Here is an 18,910-nt window from a genome sequence, read left to right as displayed (position 1 = left end):
ACACAATTTACAGCTTATTGAGGGGTAAAAGGCACATTTCCCTTCTTAAGCAAGCCAAGAGAAATTTGCAGTCCCAGGTACATCCACTCAAGAGGACTATGTTTTCAGGGACTCTAATGTGTGCCATCTCTAGATGCTGCTGGACTACAACTCCCACCAGCCTTTGCTAGCAGAACCAACCAACTTGTAGTACTACAACATCTGGGCGCCCACCCATTTTCCTTCCCTGCCACAGTGGGTTTAGGACTGCAGCCTCACTAAGGATAGAATTGGGTATATAACTGTTTTTTTTTTCATCAAATACACCTGCTATTTATACTAATTGGAACTGAGTTTTAACACAGAGATTTTAAAAAGCAAAATCAAGAGTGACATTAATCATACTGAAATCTCACTGAAGTCTGGAGGCTCACGTATGTCCACCCATTTCAATTTGTAGCCTCTTTTTTTTTAAGGTACAGAATGGGTGTTATCTATGGAATCCACTATCACAAAGTCTAAAGGTTATCCCTGTAATTAAAAACAAGATTACTAGAAACAAAAGTTAGCATCAGCTATTAAGCCAGAGTACACGTTTCCCCCATGGTAAGAATGCTCCTGAACTTGAAAGAAATCAAGAAAACATGACAGGAAATGGCATGTTCCAACATTATCCTGTGATATTGCAAGAATATATTACACCTCATGACTTGGCCAACACACATGTGATATAATAACTGCCAAATCATTTGAGTAGAAGCCAGCCAGCCAGCCTGGGGTAAGAGATGAAGGTTGCCTCCAGTGGCAGTTATTCTTGGGTAAATACCACAACGTTAAAAGTGTTAATCAGCCACAAAGCACCTAGTAACAAGCAACTATGCTGAACAGGTTCTTCATTAGAATATCGTTAGCCAAAAATAGTATAAACACTGCATTGTTACTAGAAACATTTTTTTTAAAAAAAAATAAGAAACAGAACACAAGTCTAAAGCATTTATTTACAGAGCAGCACACACTTTAACAGATCTTAGGGAAGAAATTTTAAAACCCATGCAAATACTACTTTTCAAATACTTGAAAGGCACCTCGTACAGAGGAGGGGCAGGATCTGTCCTCAGTGGGTTCAAGAGCCATTTTTCAGATTTGCCAGCATCCTGTGGCCTGGACTCATAGGAGCTGTGGCCAAAGTGGGAAGTGTATGGTCAAATTGGATAATTTTAATTTAAATGTTTAAGAAGAGCTGAGTAGTAATTTTTATAAGCTACAGAGATCAATTTACTATAATGTTCTTAGTTTTTACATTAATGTATACCTCACAGAGCTTTACTAAGATTTTATTAAGGTCTTTAATATTAGAAGAAATTTTATTAAAGTTGAAGGTTAACAGCAACTTTATTCTATACAGCTCTGTGGCAGCATCTGTGCCACTTTTGTGACTTTTCAAATCTTTACTTTTAGCTAATTTAACTGAAAAAAAAACAATAATGCTGGGAAAACTGTACAGCAACAGGAAAAGAAGACCAAATATGTGATAGAGCCCATGGGCTTGAGTCAGCAAGAGATTAGCATGGCAGCTGAGGACAGGGCATTTTGGAGAGCATTAAGTCACATGGGCCGCCATGAGCTGGAAGTGATCTGACAGCACATAACAACTTTAACTTGTTTAGTTATTGAAGAGAGCTCACCACTCTCAGGACATGTAATAATGGGCTCACACTAGAGAAAGCCAGATTTTAGCTGAATATTAGGAAAAACTTCTTAACTGGTAGAGCAGTGTGACAATGGACCCAATTTCCTCAGAAAGTGGTGAATGCTCCAACCCTAGAGAAAGAGAAAATTGGACTATCATTGAGTTGGACTCAATGGCCTTACAGAACTTTTCCAACTCCATGATTCCAACTTTATGATTCTTTTATTTTTGTCTAAAATGCCTGTCTTAATAATAATAACTAAACAAGGAAGCCTTTGATCCCTGTTTTTACTTCTTAGAAGAGGACTTCCGTGTTGACTGGATGGTTTGTTACTTCCTTTAACAAGCTTGCTGGTTAGCGACCAGAAAGCTGCAATTCTTTGATGCCTGAGCAGTCTCTAAATTGTTAAAGGAAGCAGCAAACCACCAAGCCAAGAGAAAATACGGAAGTCTTATTCCAGGAAGTAAATATGATGAAAAACTTTGGCTCCATATAAAATCATTAAGGCAAAAACAAACCTTTTAAGCAAAACTAAAAGTGGCATTATCTCTTTAACTACTGAGTAAGTTAAACTAATGATAACAGGATATCAAATAGGCCAAAAGTCACTGGAAAGCCACTGTGGAGCTGTTAAAACCACAGAGAAGCATGAGTGTGTAGGGATGAATCTCTGTTGCTTTAAAAAAGACTTTGAGAAGTCTTCTGAGATGGCAAAAAATGGCATGAGGGTAGTATATAGTCTGCAAGCTACACTTTGCCTGCCAGAGGTTTAATACAAAGGCCAAAATCCTCTTGCGTAAAATTACACCTGCAAGGGCTGATGATGTCATCAGCGCAGGATTTTATTGTTCATTAAACGTTTCCCATTCCACCACCACCCTGGTTCCAAGGCTCTCTTGAGACTGTTTTTGACTTGGGAAAGCCTTTGGGAGTCCCAGAGTGGCTAAGGAGCCTTAAATGCCCCACAAAAAAATGCCACTGATGGTGAAAAAGTAAAGTTGGGAAATATTCTTGGCGGAAGAGGGCAGAGTTCCCTCTTTTCTGAGTCACTTTTTGTCCGCAGCCCTCCTCCCTTTCTTGACTTCTTTTTCTCCCAAAGATCTTTAGAAGCTGCCACTAAGGCAAACGGTCAATTGAAGAAAGACACCAAGGGTTAGTTCTCACATTTCCCGAGAAATGTTCAGGAGCTTGGTGGGCAAAGAGCCTAGGGACATTTTCATCTGAATGCATCCTTACAAAAGTAAGACAAGAGGTTTGGAGTGTTTTCAGAAAAGCCATAACCCATGCCAGTTCTGCAGCAAAGCTCTTTCCACAGCACCAGAGAAAGCCAGCTGGTTATGAAGAATGCAGCACTCTGAAAACAGATCCTTATTCAATTATTAATTGGAGCTTACAGCTCAGAGAGAGAAGAGCTGACGTATTTGTTTAATGGCACTGAAGAGTTTGCCATTAACAGGAGCCCATTCTTGGCACAGGACAGTAAAGAGCTCTGGGAAGAACAAATGCACGTGCCTGAAATCACATCAATGTTAAAGAGAAACAGCTGCTTTGTTAACATGCCCACTGCTGGTGCACAGACTAGATTTAAATGTTTTGACTCTCCTGCAGCCCTCTAAACACAAACAACTGCAGCCTTTTGCAGTCTCATGTACCCACCAGCCCAGGAGACACAGTAGAGGTATAGATGATAAAGAACCAAGGAAATCATCCAAGCACCCTTCTTGGCCGCCATGTTTTCAAGGATGCCATGTGTTCGCGGTAGCACAATGGGTCCTGGTTCTCCTTAACTTTATTTAGCTTGTTGGTTAACCTTGGGTCAATCACAGCTTAATGGCAAAGCACAGGCATTGCAAAGGAAGAAAGTTCAGGATTCAACTTCTGATATCTTCAGATGAGAGGGAATGGAATGACCACAACCAGAGACCAGGGAGATCGGCTTCTGATAAAATAGGACAACAAAGTTGCTAACAAAATTTCACAAGAATGGCTGAACAGTGCCTCAAAATACAGACAAAGGGGCTGAAATCTTGTTGCTTAGCGCAGTAAATCACACTACACTAAGCCCACTGAATCAGGGACAATTTGATAAATCAGCTCCTCCATAGGTTCTATTGATCCAAAGAGGTTATTTACTAGGCAAAAGTAAGTCACAACTAGACTAGGCCATCTTGAATCTATGGAACTTATGGAAGAGTTGACTCACCAAATCAGTGCTGATTTGACAGACAGACCCTAGCGCAACTTACTATGCCAACCAACAGGATTTCAGCCAATGATTTTCAAAGCACTGAATTCAACCAGAAAAAGGGGGAGAACATGGTAGCAGTGTAACTGTATGCCTTGACCTTTGAGGAAAACTCCAAGGGCAATTCCCTCAGAGCACTTTTTTTAGGAAGAGTGGAAAACCAGAGAACAGGCTCAGAAAAAAGCAGATCTATAAGTACGAAAGAGAGGTTACCTACCTGTAACCATAGTTCTTCTAACAGTCCTCTGTGAATCCACACAACTGGGTTCTGTGCCTGTGCAGGACGTCTCGGAAGTTTCTAGAGCTTAAGGACATGTGATTAGTAGAATGTTCCCCTGTGGAGCGCATGCTCTGCCCTCCAAATGAAAGAAATGATCGGAAGAATCAGTAAATAGGCAGTAAAAGATCTTAATAATCGCTCTAGCGTTCCAAAACAGGTCCAACCGAAGCGGCGGCAAAAAGGAACTGAGGGGACCTTTGGAGGGCGGAGCATGTACGTCCTACTAATCACATGTCTTTAAGCTCTAGAAACCTCCGAGATGTCCTGCGCAGGCGCAGAACAACCGAATCGTGTGCATTCACAGAGGCCACGAAGAACAGGCAAGAAATCCATTTCTTTGTTTCTGCAGAAAATTTATCTCACTTGGATATAATATAGATCCAAACAGACTCTGTGGTATGAAGTTTGTGCATTTTGAAGCTTGCTATGCAATCTGTGCCCAAAAAAAGCTCTTAGAAAAACACACAGTTTGAAACATTAGCTTTAAATTCTGATCATGACTGAAAGTTATACATAAGTGACCGGCCTACCCGTCAACAGCAGAAAATTCATGTATTTTAAAAATGTGCCCAAAAATGTGTTTGAAATTTCATGCATGGGGGAAACAAAACAAAACTTACAACACTGCGTAAGCCTGACTGGGAATAAGCTTCAAGACAGAAAACAGAGAACTATCTCAAGCAAGTGTTTTCATCATATTCACTTCCCTAGCTAGCTGTGTGAGCGCGGCCATTTCAAAATGGTTTATTGTCCACAACTAAAGCAACTTGTGGCCCTCCAGATGTTGTGGAACTTCAGCTCAGAGGATTGTACATCACTATCTAGGGATGATGGGAGGTGCAATTCATCAACATCTGGAGGGTCGATCTGGAGCCGTGTAACATTAAGGCAAAGAAAATGAAAAGCTGAGACTAGAATCAAAACAGAAAACTACAGAGTTCTCACCATGAAGTCATTAGTACATGGCCATCAGTTGTATTGATAGTAGTCTTCAGTACTAACTGATGCCATGTATCTCCAAGCTAGCAGGATGGGATGAAGGCTAGCTAGCTGAGTTTGATAAATAAAACAGCTAGGAAAGAAACTATATTAACTAGAACAGAGACCTACATCTCTCCCTCCATACAGCCAATGGTTTTCAGGAAAAGTTTGTAGCTAACTTGACTTTATAATCCTTCTCTTTTTAAGAAGCCAAGATGAGAGTGTCCATTTGATCCCTCAAAGGGTTAAATTTCAACCTCTTGCTCTTCCATCAGCAGCATTTGTGCCTGGGATGCAATCCAAGCAAGTCACAGAAACGTTTCCCAAAAAATCAGCTGGAATCCTATTTGTCTTCATGTAGGGCTCCAATACTTTGGCCATCTCATGAGAAGAGAAGACCCCCTGGAAAAGACCCTGATGTTGGGAAAGTGTGAGGGCAAGAGGAGAAGGGGAGGACAGAGGACAAGATGGACGGACAGTGTCACCAAAGCTACCAACATGAATTTGACCCAACTCCGGGAGGCAGTGGAAGACAGGAGAGCTTGGCGTGCTCTGGTCCACGGGGTCACGGAGTCAGACATGACTAAACATCAACAATAGGGTAGAGATAAGGTAAAGGTAAAGGTTCCCCTTGACATTTAGTCCAGTCGTGTCCAGTTCTAGGGCGCAGTGCTCATCTCTGCGCCTCGAACCTGTAGAGCCGGTGTTTGTCTGTAGACAGTTTCCGTGGTCATGTGGCCAGTGCGACTAGACACGGAATGCTGTTACCTTCCCACCGAGCTGGTACCTATTTATTTACTTGCATTTAGATGCTTTCAAACTGCTAGGTTGACAGGAGCTGAGACAAGTGACAGGAGCTCTCTCCATTGCATGGATTCGATCTTACAACTGCAGGTCTTCTGACCTTGCAGCACAGAGGCTTCTGCGGTTTAACCCCCAGCGCCACCACATCCATAATACACTTGTTTTACACCCAGGTAACGAGGACTGTGTAATTTAGACTGCACGATTGGTTATAGTTCTTGTCAGGACTGACTGCTCAATGTAAAAGTGCTTTGTGAATAGCACTTCTGCCTTGGTGCATTTAGAGCTCCTGCTTCCATAACACCAAGTTACACAAGTACAGCTGCTCAACAGGATTTCAGCCATCAAGAGCAGCTACAGCATTCTCCTCCAACTTGGTGCCTTCCAGGCACAATGAAACAAAAATGGCATCAGCCTCAATCAGCACACTCATTGCTGATGCTAGCCAAGAATGACCAGTTTAACACATTTAAATGGCACCAAATTGGGAAGGCCAAGCTCCAGAATCATGACCAAGCAGAAGCAAGGTTCTATGAACAAATAAACAGCATGACCTAATCACTACTTGGTCACCCTGGAGGATTATTGCAGCCCAGTTTTCCCAACAGATTTCAGTAGATTTCCCAGGTGTTTTGCACATGTTTGGGGCATCACATTCAGTCATACAGCGCTGCAAATCCCTGCCGTATTTGCAGAAATTCCAATCTCTCTCCTTCTCTCTCTCATCATTATAAGATTTGTTTTTGGACCATAATTCTGATTGTCCCTGAGCATGAGCTGTGCTGGCTGTGCTGGTAAACAGTTGCAACCCAGAACATTGAGATACACATTTCACTCAGTTCTGTTTGGGGTGGGTGGGAGAGAGTGACAAATGGAAAGACATTTGGATATACAATACTTCAAAAGAAAAACGGTGTAATCAAGAGCAGAAGACTTGTGTTGGGGGGGTGTCTTACCTTTGACACGACATCTTTTCTTTCTTCTGGAGCAGCCTGACCATTCTGCAGAGCAAAAGAGCCAACATCCCATTAGCAAATGCTCAGTGGTGCCATTCCACAATTAACATCCCCCCCAGCAATGACTTACACTTTGCTCACTTTTACACCAAGCCAGGCCCCAAACCAATTAAAAGCCCCAGCAGCTCAAAATCTTTCTTCAGAAACAAAAAGCTCCCTCCTGTCATTTGCATAGCATTGCCTGGCAACACTATTATTTGAACTGCTTGTACTGTACAGATGAATTAATAATCAATAAGTATGTGCTGTCAAGTCAGTTACAACTTAGGGTGGCCGCCAGCATTTCCTAGGTATAAAGTGCCCAGAAGGCAGATATTCAATACACTGAGCTTTCCAGCCATATATTCCAAGAAAATTTGAACATATAACTTGTTTCTTTATAAATATCTGTATAATCATGTGATCAATTTATTATCAGGTTACTCTATTACATCATTAACGTTACCATGTTCAAAATAAAGAAAAATCTGTATCTATTAATTTACATCTATACCTTAATTTCTCAAAAGAAACATGTAGAAACAAACCTGCATTGGCTATGCTCTGCCTACATATAACAATAAGCCAAGATTTGGGGGTTTATTAAACCAGACTGCAAGCAGGCTTCACACCAATGAATACAGCTTGTTCGTTCCCTCTTTGTGTTTCCCTTCATGCAAGGAGGTAAATAAACCAGGCAGGGAGAGCTCCACAGTGCCTCCAAATCTGGGATTTGTGCTATACTCCCCAAACCAAGACAACAAGATGGGTAACATTTGTTCTGTTTTAAAGATGGTTTAAGAGCCTAATCTGATGAGCCAAAGTAAATCTCAGGTTTGGAATCAGATGAAGCTATATACCTTCCTGGTTTACTGATCTGTTCTCCAAAAGTAAGAGCACTTTGATTATAGTTTAATACATTGTTAAACACAAACAATGTGTGCAAGCAATGCACAATGTAAGTTGGTCTCTGTGTCTGGAAATGGAAGTTGCCACATGGACTTAGAAACTATAGCTGTTCTCAAAGACAGCATTGCCCACTGATGTGTTACAAGAAATCAGCAGGGAGATTAAAGTTGCTATTGTGGGCTTACAAAAACCTCTTTGGAAGTGATATTGTGGCTGAAATCCTGTTGCTTAGCACATTTAAGTCTCAAATAGAACAGGCACATTGAATCAATGGATTTTATGAAGGCGTTGGACTCACCAAATCCCTATTGATTTAATCAGCCTGCACTAAGCAACAGGTTTTCAGCAATTACAGGTGACCACGCTATCTGTAATGCATTACCTTTTAGGGGATAATGAAGACAATCACATTATTTTTAAAAAATAATAAAATGTCTCTTTTTGTGTGTGTGTGGGTGGGTGGGGGTAATGAGTAATGTTTGCTTGCTACTTCCAAACTGCTGGTTTGTGGTCAGGTTGACCATTTATGTATTTTCACTGTGTACAGGAAGGTGGATAGATAAGGTACATACATTTCAAAAACTAAAAAACAGTATGCTAGCAATGTACGCATTACACATTGAATAGAAGGTAATGGGCAATGTCAGCATGTCACTCTTTTTTTAAAAAGGTAATAACTAATGAATTACTTCAAAAACCCACACATTCCAAGCAGTAAGCTTCATACAGGAGCTTATCTATTAGATCTCTGTGTGATTCACTGTTGTGGAATATTGTCTTCAAAAGGAAGGTACGTATGCTCAAATTCAAACACAAGTATGGGGGAACTGGCTCCTCTGAAAGCAAGTAATTCTGGTCTTATCTTACATGTTAATAGTAAACTTATTATCTCGGTGAGGCTCAAAATTGCATGATTCAGCTTGGAAAACTAAACCCCAAGGGTTGCAGAAATCTTAGGGAGCTTTTGGAAGCAAAACCTAAATGAGAAAGAAAACACCAAAAAGACTCCAGATGAAATACCTGTATTCTGTTCCTACTGGTGCAGTTTAAAAAGCCAATCTTTTCAAGGGTAACCAAACCTAATTTGAATTCAGGATAGCAGGGGTGCTCACCGTATCACATGTTGCAAGAAAGCACTAATTAAGTGGCATGGGGATACTTGCAGTTTTAATGGGAGCCCTTCTGACAATAAACTTGTCTGTTTTATTGCTGTATACAAAAGACGCCTTCACTGAATTTGCTACTAAAATCTTGTAAGGTGAAACTGGAAGGCAAGTAACAGAATGGATCTCTCTCCGTATCCGACTGAAGTTGACAAACAAGTTTCCACATCTTCTCCTCAAGCTAGAGGGCACCCAAAGAGATATCGGGGTTGAGAAGGAGAGATAGAAAGCTAGGCTGAAATGATTTATCGGCAATTCATTCATTCTGTCACAACTGGAGTACCATATATTAACAGGAAAACTGGACGGGAGATACAGTGGTTGCAAAGAGGTAGAAGTGGTTTACAAATATAGAATATTTCATTTACATTGCAACTTTTCTCTCTGGAGCTCAAGATAATTTTCATGGTCCTCTCTCTACCCTGCAGCATTTTATTCTCACAACAATCCTGAGATGTAGATTAGATTGAGAAGCAGCTACAGGTCCAAGGTCATGCACAGCCCTTCAAGGCTGAGTGGAGTTTGAAGAACAGAGCGTTAGATATCTAACTGTAGAGCCAGAAGTTGTGAGTAGGATTCCCCTTTTCTCTTCTCCAGGTTGGCTTTCTACATGGGTTGGCTCTTCCCAGGAGAAGAGCCAACCTGTGTAGCCTTGGGCAAGTGGCGTCAACTCAGAATTCCCCAAAAAAAGGCACTAGGAAAATTTATGAGTACAGTACTCTCTACTGAGAAAACCCTGGAAAGTCTATAGCGGTTTACAGCATGCTGTTGTTTGTTGCTGGGGGTCTCCTAGTTTGACACCTTAATCAAAGTAGCTGAGAACAGGTACTTTACTGGAGGGAAGCTCCCAGGATACCATTGTGGACATGCCACCTGGAGTCATCGGAGAGTACTGTTCTGAGAAGTACCTTTTCCAAGCTCTGACCATAATCTCTGGTACAACCACACTGTGACCCCTTTTGTAAGCCCATTCTTTCACCTGCCAGCGCCATAGAATGAAATGCATAAACAAGAGCATTCTAACATTTCAGTCCAAGTGCTACCACACTGTGCTACTACATAAAGACAGGACTGCAATGTTCAAGTTTCTTCCTGTTTAGAAGAAAGAGTTAAATAGGCACATGAAGAATGACTCAGCAAGGAGAAATCTTGGCTGGGGTGTGGCACAGGTAAACAATTGCTGGAAACCCTTTATGGGAGGAAGTTTTATTAGTTCAGATCCTTGCCTTCCTGACAGAGGTACAAAGTCAACCAAGGAGAACAAACACTGCTCAAATAGGTGGGAACGAAAAAAATTAATAACTAAAAATCCTGTATTCAAACCATTGATTCTAAGTTGTAATTTGTAGACCCACAGGATTCCTGCAACTCGAAGTTCTGATTTTTGTTGTTCAGAACAAGACTTATTAACTTTAAGTTAGATCATTTTGAATTTTTATCATCCCCTGATCGCCAAAATAAGTGCAGGGGAGGGGGGACCCAATATTCTCATCCATTAGAATGTCAACAACATAACTAAGGAATCAAATCCAAGAGAACTAGAATTGCCCTCCTTTCACCAACCACACTTTTAAACACATAAATAATAAAATACAACAGTATCCATGTCTAGCAAGTTATCACAGGAAGTAAAAAGGTCACATACAAATTATGATGGGGTACAAGCCAAATGGAGTTCTTCCCACATATAACATCCAGTTCAAAGGCAAGTTTGGGCATTGTCATTTTTCCAACCTATGTACCACCTCATCATTATACAGCACTCTCTGGGCGATTTATAACATTATAATGCAAACAACTCCCCATCCCCACCTCCTGGAGGAAACCGGATACTCCTTTAGTTGACCTCGGAAGGATAGAAGGCTGAGTCAGGATTGAACCCAGGTTGTGAGCAAAGGCTTAACTGCAGGACTGCAGTTTAACCACTGTACCAGGGGGCTTTATCGTCCTTGATCACCAAAACAAGTGCTGGGGTGATACCTTTATTAGACCTCTGAAAAATAAAGGAATTGCCTATCCTTGCCTTTGGATTATGTACACAGCATCTCCCCGCTTTCTTCACTATTTTAACAGCCATGCCCTTCTACACAGCGTTTATTTCCATTTATACCCTACCCTTTCTCTAGGAAGATACTAGAGGGCGATAACGTGGCGATAATGACCCCCAGGGGGCGATTTCATTTTTCAGGGGGGCAGTAGAACGAAAAGGGGCGGCGTGGGGGCACTGGAGCAGAAGGGGGGCGGTAGGGGGGCGCTGGAGCAAGCCAAACCTGTGCAGATGGCTGTAGCCTTTTTACAGTGTGCATGAATATATATTTTCCTCCAATTTTAATTTAGTTTCAGACTTTTTGTCTTGAAATTTTTAGTTCCTGCATTTGTTTTTATGCCCTTTTTATATTTCTTTTTGCGTCTTAAAATTCACTTGCAACTAAATTATTAAATGTTACTTTTTGGGGGGCATTTCATTTTCTTGGAATTTAATTTTGTTTTCAGGGGTCATTGGATTTAAGTGTCTTAAATAAATAAATAAATAAATAAATAAATAAATAAATAAATAAATAAATAAATAAATAAATAAAGAAAGAAAGAAAGAAAGAAAGAAAGAAAGAAAGAAAGAAAGAAAGAAAGAAAGAAAGAAAGAAAGAAAGAAAGATATCACTGCGGGGAGGGGGGCGATGATAACTTCCTCAATGGCTCAAGGGGGCGTTTCTTTCAAAAAGGTTAAGAACCACTGTACTAGAGCATGCCTGGTTCTCTGCGTCCTATTTTGTCCTATCTAACAAGATTATTGTAAGGTTAAGCTGAAAGATACAGGTTTATTCCAGGTCAGAGTTCTGTTTACAGAAGATTCAGGATCAAGTGGAAAGTCAAATGTGGCTCTTCACAGTCCTAGTGTAAAAATCTCAAATGCTCTTCGTTTTTCTTTCTTCCAAGGCCCACTTCCAGCCAAGTGTGATCTGATGTCCAAAACTGAGTGTCGTATTCTGGTATTCTGTCCTCCGAAGCAGGGGACTTAGTATGTTATGCTATGAAGATGGGCCATTGTAAGACTTGCTATCATATTGACCATTGCCGAGTAATGAATTAGACATAGCAAAGCATGCCTGAAGAATGAACCACTATCTAGGAGACATTACAGCATCCTACGGGTGCTCAAGCACAAACCTTTGTAGAAAATGATAGTTAAAAAATAAAGATAGGAGGATCTGAACAGATTATTATTGATGCTGAACTTCTGGTATTGCTTGCTGGCATGCTCGAAGTGCATCATTCATTCAATTTCCAGCCATTTATTCATATTCTCCGAACAAATGGCCTAAAATTGGCTTACAAAACATTTGAAAACAAATGCAGCTTAAAAAAAACAAGCCAAGAACTTACATTATTAAAAAGAGATTAAACATATCACCATTAAATCAGCCAGTAATAAAACCATTTAGAACTATTAAAAACACATTTTAAAAGGTTTTTAAAAGTATATATTCGCCCAATAAAAACCCCTTAATAGTAACCAGTAGGCTGTCAAAGGCCTGCTTAAACAAAAATGGCTTTACCTGCTGGTGGGAAGACATAATCTAGCTCTAATTATTACAACAGCACAATTAAAAGTGCTGTTTTTAACCTATAAAGCCCCCAAGCTATCTCAAAGACTGCATCTTTCATTATGAACCTGTTTGGGTGTTAAGATTACAGTGGTGCCTCATTTATGACCATAATCCATTCCAGAAGATGGACGTAACTCGAAATGGTCATAAGTCAAAGCACCATTTCCCATAGGAATGCACTGAAATGCAATTAATCCATTCCAGCCAAAGAAACAAATCACCGCCCCCCCACAAAAAATCACTGCAAAACTCATTGGAAACACGATTAATCCATTCCAGCCGAAGGTGAAAAAAGGAAAGAAAAGCAATCAAGCTTGCAAGACCCATTGGAAATGCACAGAAAACAAATGGAGCAGATTGGAAATGCACAGAGAACAAAGGGGGCAGGTCAGAAATGCAAAGAAAACAAGGAAAAAAGCAAGGGAAGCATGCAGGACCCATTGGAAACAGGGGAAAAAACTCCAAAAGCAACCAAACCCCCCAAGACTCATCAGAAATGGGGGGGAGCCAAAAAACCACCACAAATCCCCAAGACCCATTGGAAATGGGAAAAAACACTCCAAAAAGCAACAAAACCCCCCAAGACCCATCGGAAATGGGGGGAATCAAAAAACAAACAACCCCCACAAGACCCATCATAGCACAGAAACATAACCTCCCCAGCTCAAAACCACGCTGCAAAAACACCTTACCAGGCAGCCGGAAGCCTCCCTGTAAACACACACACGTTCACTCAGAAGCAGAAGGAGGCAGTCCCAAGCCACCTCCGAGGTACACTCTATAACTGCTGTCGCCACCTACAGTTAGAAATTTGAATTTTCCACCTTTTCCCCCGCCTTTTTCTGTTCATAAGTGGAAGCTCAGGTCGCAAGTAGAAGCAAAATTTTGCGGCCGGAGCTGGTCAAAACTCAAAATGGTCATAAGTAGGGTAGTTCATAAGTCAAAGCACTACTATATTAGGAGAGGCCTTCCTCTCGGTCCTGCCACCTTCACAGGTGCGTCTGATAGGAACACAGGAGAGGACCCTATCTGTGGCTTCTGCCAGATTCTGGAATTCCCTCCCACAGGAAGCCAGGCTGACCCCATCTTTGCTGTCCTTCTGAAGCTTTCCCTCTGTGACCGGCTGGCTGAGTGGGATTTTTTTCAATGGATGGATGGATAGACAGATATCAATATCGTTCTTCCATGCATAGCAGATGGGGTGGGTGGGAAGTAGAGTGTGACTTGCCCATAGCTATTCAGTAGGTTTATAGGAAAGGTGAAATTAGAACCAAGGACTTCCTGATGTATAACTCAAGTGTCTTGGACCCAGCATTTTGTTTCAGTTGTGGCTTATTCTGGCTAATTCACAGCTTTCAGAAAGCAGCTTTGTCAGTAAAGATCCTCATGCCATACCTGTCAGCTGCTAATTACTGCAGAAATAATTGTCATTTCCCTCCCTCCCTCTTTCAATTACCAAACCAAGCCTGGGGGATTACATAACTTCCGATCTCCACCTGCAGCTACTGCATCGGGAGATCTTTATCTAGGGACAACTTGCTGGTTAAAGCCCTTTAATTCCACGTAATCCTCTGTGCAGACTGAAAGCAATCTGCAAAACTGGACCACAGAAGCCAAGCTAAGTTCTGGGACTTGACTAAAACAGACACCTCCGGGCTTCAATCGCACAAGAAATGTGAAACCAGAACATCGTCAGCATGAAGAACTGCAGATGCATCTGTTCTCCAGATGCACCAGCTGAGTCTCAGAAGATCATGGCAGAGCAGTGGGGGAGACAAGACCAGGCAGCATCATAGTTAGAAAATTCATCCCTGGGCCAAGGTGTGGCAGGTGATGGGGAAGATCTTCCTCTCCATCTCAAGGTGCTAGAAAACTGAAGGAATCTTGCTGTCCATCTCTGTTTCTCGCTTGGTGTTGGAAATCCAAAGCTAACATTCTTCTCTTGGCCTTGCTGCTCTAATACGAACCTCTGGTGGGGAAGCAAGAGAGGATCTTCTTGCTAACCATCCCCAAAGTTTTGGGTCTCCCTGAGAAGATCCTTTCTGTACTATGGAGCAAAGTTTTTCATTCATGTCTTTGGCACATAGGCTAGTCCGCTGTTGAACAGCATTTAACCAGCAGGCAGATACATGGGGTAGAAATAAGATTAGTTTGATAATTTAAATTAAATAAATAAAAGTAAGTAGGACATCCTGTCCTTTGGTAAGCTTCTCCTTGAAGACCTCCAAGCAAGGGAGATCTCCTGATTCCAAAACCACTTCCACTGTTGAGCTGCTCTTACCATCCAGGCATTTCTCTTGACATCCAACCAAAATCGACCCTCTTCCACCATTAAATCCAAGGCTTGCTCTCCACAGAGAATAAGTCTTTGCCATTTTCTCTGTATGTTCTCCTCTACAAGGGAACAGGTCATACAGCACAATAACTTCTGCTCAAGAAGTTCTGGAGAGATTGTTATATAATCACACGCACGCACACACGCACACACTCACACACACACACTCCGTCTTCTTGAGGCATCAAAGCCAACAGATTTATTGTAGCTAGAAAACATTTCTCCTGGTTTGTATAAACAGGTAACAGGGCTACCCTTTTGTAACCACTTTAAGTAATAACAAAGCTGCTAAGTCTCCAAACCTTATCACAAAATGGTCAATTTCAGTGAGGCACAGAAGGAAGGACTACGGAGGGCCTGAGCTCAATGCCAATTAGAGAAACAAGGAAAGTGAGTCGGATTTTCGACTTTAGGCACCAAAACGTTCTGGGTTGGCACCACATTATGGTGGATTTTTTGAAGCCATCCGGGTTTCTCCAAGCGTAACAGCAGAAAGGCAAAACAGCAGATATAAAACTTATATTTCTCTCTCTCTCTCTCTCTCTCTCTCTCACACACACACACACACACACACACACACACACACACACACAGTGTGTACTTCAAAGTGCTGACTATTAAACAGGCCATTCACTTAATCTTGGCGAACACACAAAATCACTTAAACAAAAATCGCTACTTCTCTGTAGTAAAAGAAACAATGTGCCTGAATAAGCCACTTAGTCCCAGAGAAATTAAAGACTTTTTTCCATTGTAAGGATTGTGTATTCCATGAAAGACAAATTAACTCCAGCTTCAAAATGCCTAGGGCTGGTTGTGTAACTTTTACATTACCTCCACAGCTGTTACATTAACATAATAAAGTAACAGCATAGCCTGAATGTTGTTTAGCTGACTTGGGGACAAGCTCATTTAATTTCTTTCTCTCCACCTCCCGCTTCCCAGTTACTCCTATCAAGGCATAACATCAAACCTTTGGGGAGGCAGCAGCATTCAAATTAAGTATACAATGAGACAGTGGGAAATATGCAGAGCTCAGTAAATCCAACTATGCATGGTGTCCTTGCAGAAAATTGGCCGTGCAGGGTCACAACCTTCTGAGTACTTTAGAAAGCACTGCTGTATTCAGAGTACCCGGTCTCTGCAGGGTGCAGCACCATCTACGCCACTGATTTACTTCTGCAAAAAGTGTTCCTGTAGAGCAGTGATTCTTAACCTTGGGTTACTCAAGTGTTTTTGGACAGCAACTCCCAGAAGCCTTCACCACCAGCTGTGCTGGCTGGGGTTTCTGGGAGTTGCAGTTCAAAAACACCTGAGTAACCCAAGGTTAAGAACCACTGCTGTAGAGTACAAAATTATCACTGGAAATCTTAGCATAGTATGTTTGGGGGCCCCCAGAGGGGACACAGTACTGGTACGGGGGTACTCTGGGATCAAAGCATGCATAATTCTGTGCTTCTAAACATAAAAACATATAAGAGACTTTTTGCCAGGTGAGTCCATTGCCTCCTCAACATTTGCTGACAATCGCAGGCCACATAACGCCCTGTTTATCCTACCTGCTTTCTAGCATTGGTAACTCCAAGATATAGTCTCTCTGAAAGGAGAAGTTCTGTATTTGAAGCTTAATGAATAATTACTGATAGATGTACATGGAAAATCAGTAGCAACTAGCCATCTCCATAATAAATTAGTTTCCTCTGCATGTTGTGTGTGTTTTCAGCCTAGAGAAAGGAGGTGAAATAAATATAAAAGGCTTTCTGTTCTCCCCCACCACCCCCTGTAACAACGGATGCACCTGGTCTTCCCCAAATGGTACTGTTACTTGGATGCTAACCATGCATGTAGGATCAGGAACACTAGTTGCTGAAGGAAGAAAAGGCACACACTCATGTAAGTGACTAGCTCTCCAAAATTAAGATACAGTACTAACATTTGCAGGGCTAGGGAAATGCAGAAATAACTTTTTCTCCGTTCCCTGCCAGCCCAGCTGCAAAACCCTCCCTGCTGTATGACTCAAATGCTCAAAGGTTTGATAAAACCTAAGATCTTCAAGGCAAGGAGCTCTAAATAATTTACATAATTTGACATTGCAGTCTAAGACTGCTACTTTTCTCCAACAGGATCTCTGCCACTGGCATGATACACAGACATTCAACAGGTCATGCTTTGATCAGCATGAAGATGTGCTCATTTGGAAGGCCACCTTCGTTAGTTCTGTGGCTGCATCACAAAGGAGCTCTGCTAGAGCGAGAGGAAGCATAAACGAGAGAGACCAACAATTATTATGGTATTACATAAATAGATTTAGATTTTATGGCACAGCTATGCCTAGGTCATACTGAGCCATACATTTCAAACAGCTATGTTAGGTTTTTTTCTATCCTGGTCATACATGGAACTTCTACTAGCAACCAGATCCTATAAACACCCTATGTTTTGAGGACAACTAGCCTCTGGCATGCTTCCCAATCTGGGTCCAGGCCCAGTCCTAATGACCTTTCTCACCTTGATATGCAAACTATGCTAAAGAACTTTCAGCAGCTTAAGAGCACTGAAAGGTTCCTGCCACACCAAAGACCTACATAGACCAGCATTGTGTTCAGACAACAATCATGCAATGCCCATGGGAAGTGGAAAAGCAGGTCATCAAAGCAGAAGTGCCCAGCTCTCTCCCTATATGCATCCCCTAACTACTTGCACTGATAGAAGTACATTATCTGTAAAACTGCAGAAAATATAAAGACTTTATGACTTACAGCCATTGTTCAGGTTCTCCTCCATTCATTTGTTTTTGAGTCCTCTTTAAAGCTGTTTAAGCTGGCAGCCATCACCGTATCTTAAAGCAATGAATTTGACAGACTGTTCACTCTCAAACACAGATACACACCATCAGAGATGCACAGAAGGAATCTAGGAGGGTTGCAGGATTTCCGAAACAATGACTAAGAATTCATTCACCCTGAATCCCCATAAGCTCCTGTTTCCTGCTATTTCATAACTTCTCATTTTGCCTCTCCCATTTTGAAGAGACCCTTGTCCAGCAGGCGGAGGCAAAGAGACAGTGCAGAAACCAGCAAAATCAGGGAGCTGGACAGGGGACAGATTGTATTTGTCTTCATTGTGGAAGGGATTGTTACTCTCGAATTGTCCTTCTCAGCCACACTAGACACTGTTCCAAGTCCTCCATACAGAGCACGTGATCATAGTCTCGCGAGACTGAAGGATGCATAATCATAACTTCCACTTTTATTGTAAGTTATAAAAAGTTGAATTTGGGTTGTTGAGTATTTGACTAGGGTGGTGGGTCATGGTTTAATATCAGTCCAGAGGGTCATTTACATGATTGCCGATTGCAGAGTAATGCTTTACACTAAATCTGGTGGTATACAAATTGCTTGGAAAAATAAATAAAAATAGTAACAGAAGGCCTGCAAACATGCATGTGTCCTTCTTAAAAAAAAATGACTTTGTTTCGGTTATGGAGGATCCATGTTATCTGAATCTATGACTGTTGGGATGTAAAGATATAAATAGTTGAGAACCACTGACATAAATTAAATCCTGCACTGTGTGAAGAATTACTGTACTTCCATTTACATTATTCAGCTTCAATGAATAACTCCAGATTCTAATAGTTATAAGACTCTGTTCACTTCTCCGTGTACTTTCTGCACACCACAGTTAATTTCCCCCATTCCTGCACTGTCCCTCACCAACTCAACTTTTTCAAAAAGCTAAAAAGCTCCCAGTGTTGTAATCTTTCTTTATAGGGCTTTTCCTTCAGACATCATGTGGGAGCAGCCACTAGAACAGATAACGTTATGACCAACTTATCCTCCATCAATCTATAACTTCAGCAACATGAAAAAAATGGAACTTCCATGATTAGGTGAAGTATACCTTTAATTGGGAGCAAACAG

At 41.4% G+C, this 18,910-nt stretch overlaps 1 protein-coding gene across 3 annotated transcripts in view; it reads right to left on the bottom strand.

The window, feature by feature from the left end:
* Positions 1 to 18,910, bottom strand: part of RPS6KA1 (ribosomal protein S6 kinase A1) — a 98,112-nt gene that overhangs the window by 71,322 nt on the left and 7,880 nt on the right. For 2 of the 3 annotated variants that reach the window (XR_013538399.1, XM_072980092.2), the window contains exon 2: positions 6,937 to 6,981. The exons of the other annotated variant lie outside the window; for it this stretch is intronic. Coding sequence is in view for 1 of the 2 variants with exons in the window: in XM_072980092.2 (XP_072836193.2) it covers positions 6,937 to 6,981 (45 nt within the window). In the remaining variant the exon portion in view is untranslated. The remainder of the gene's footprint in view (positions 1 to 6,936; positions 6,982 to 18,910) is intronic. 3 annotated transcript variants of the gene reach the window in all.

The sequence above is a fragment of the Pogona vitticeps genome, chromosome 9, assembly GCF_051106095.1.
Source record: "Pogona vitticeps strain Pit_001003342236 chromosome 9, PviZW2.1, whole genome shotgun sequence".
Lineage (NCBI taxonomy): Eukaryota > Metazoa > Chordata > Lepidosauria > Squamata > Agamidae > Pogona > Pogona vitticeps.
Note: the sequence above shows the minus strand (reverse complement) of the source record. Positions and strands in the feature narration are given on the sequence as shown.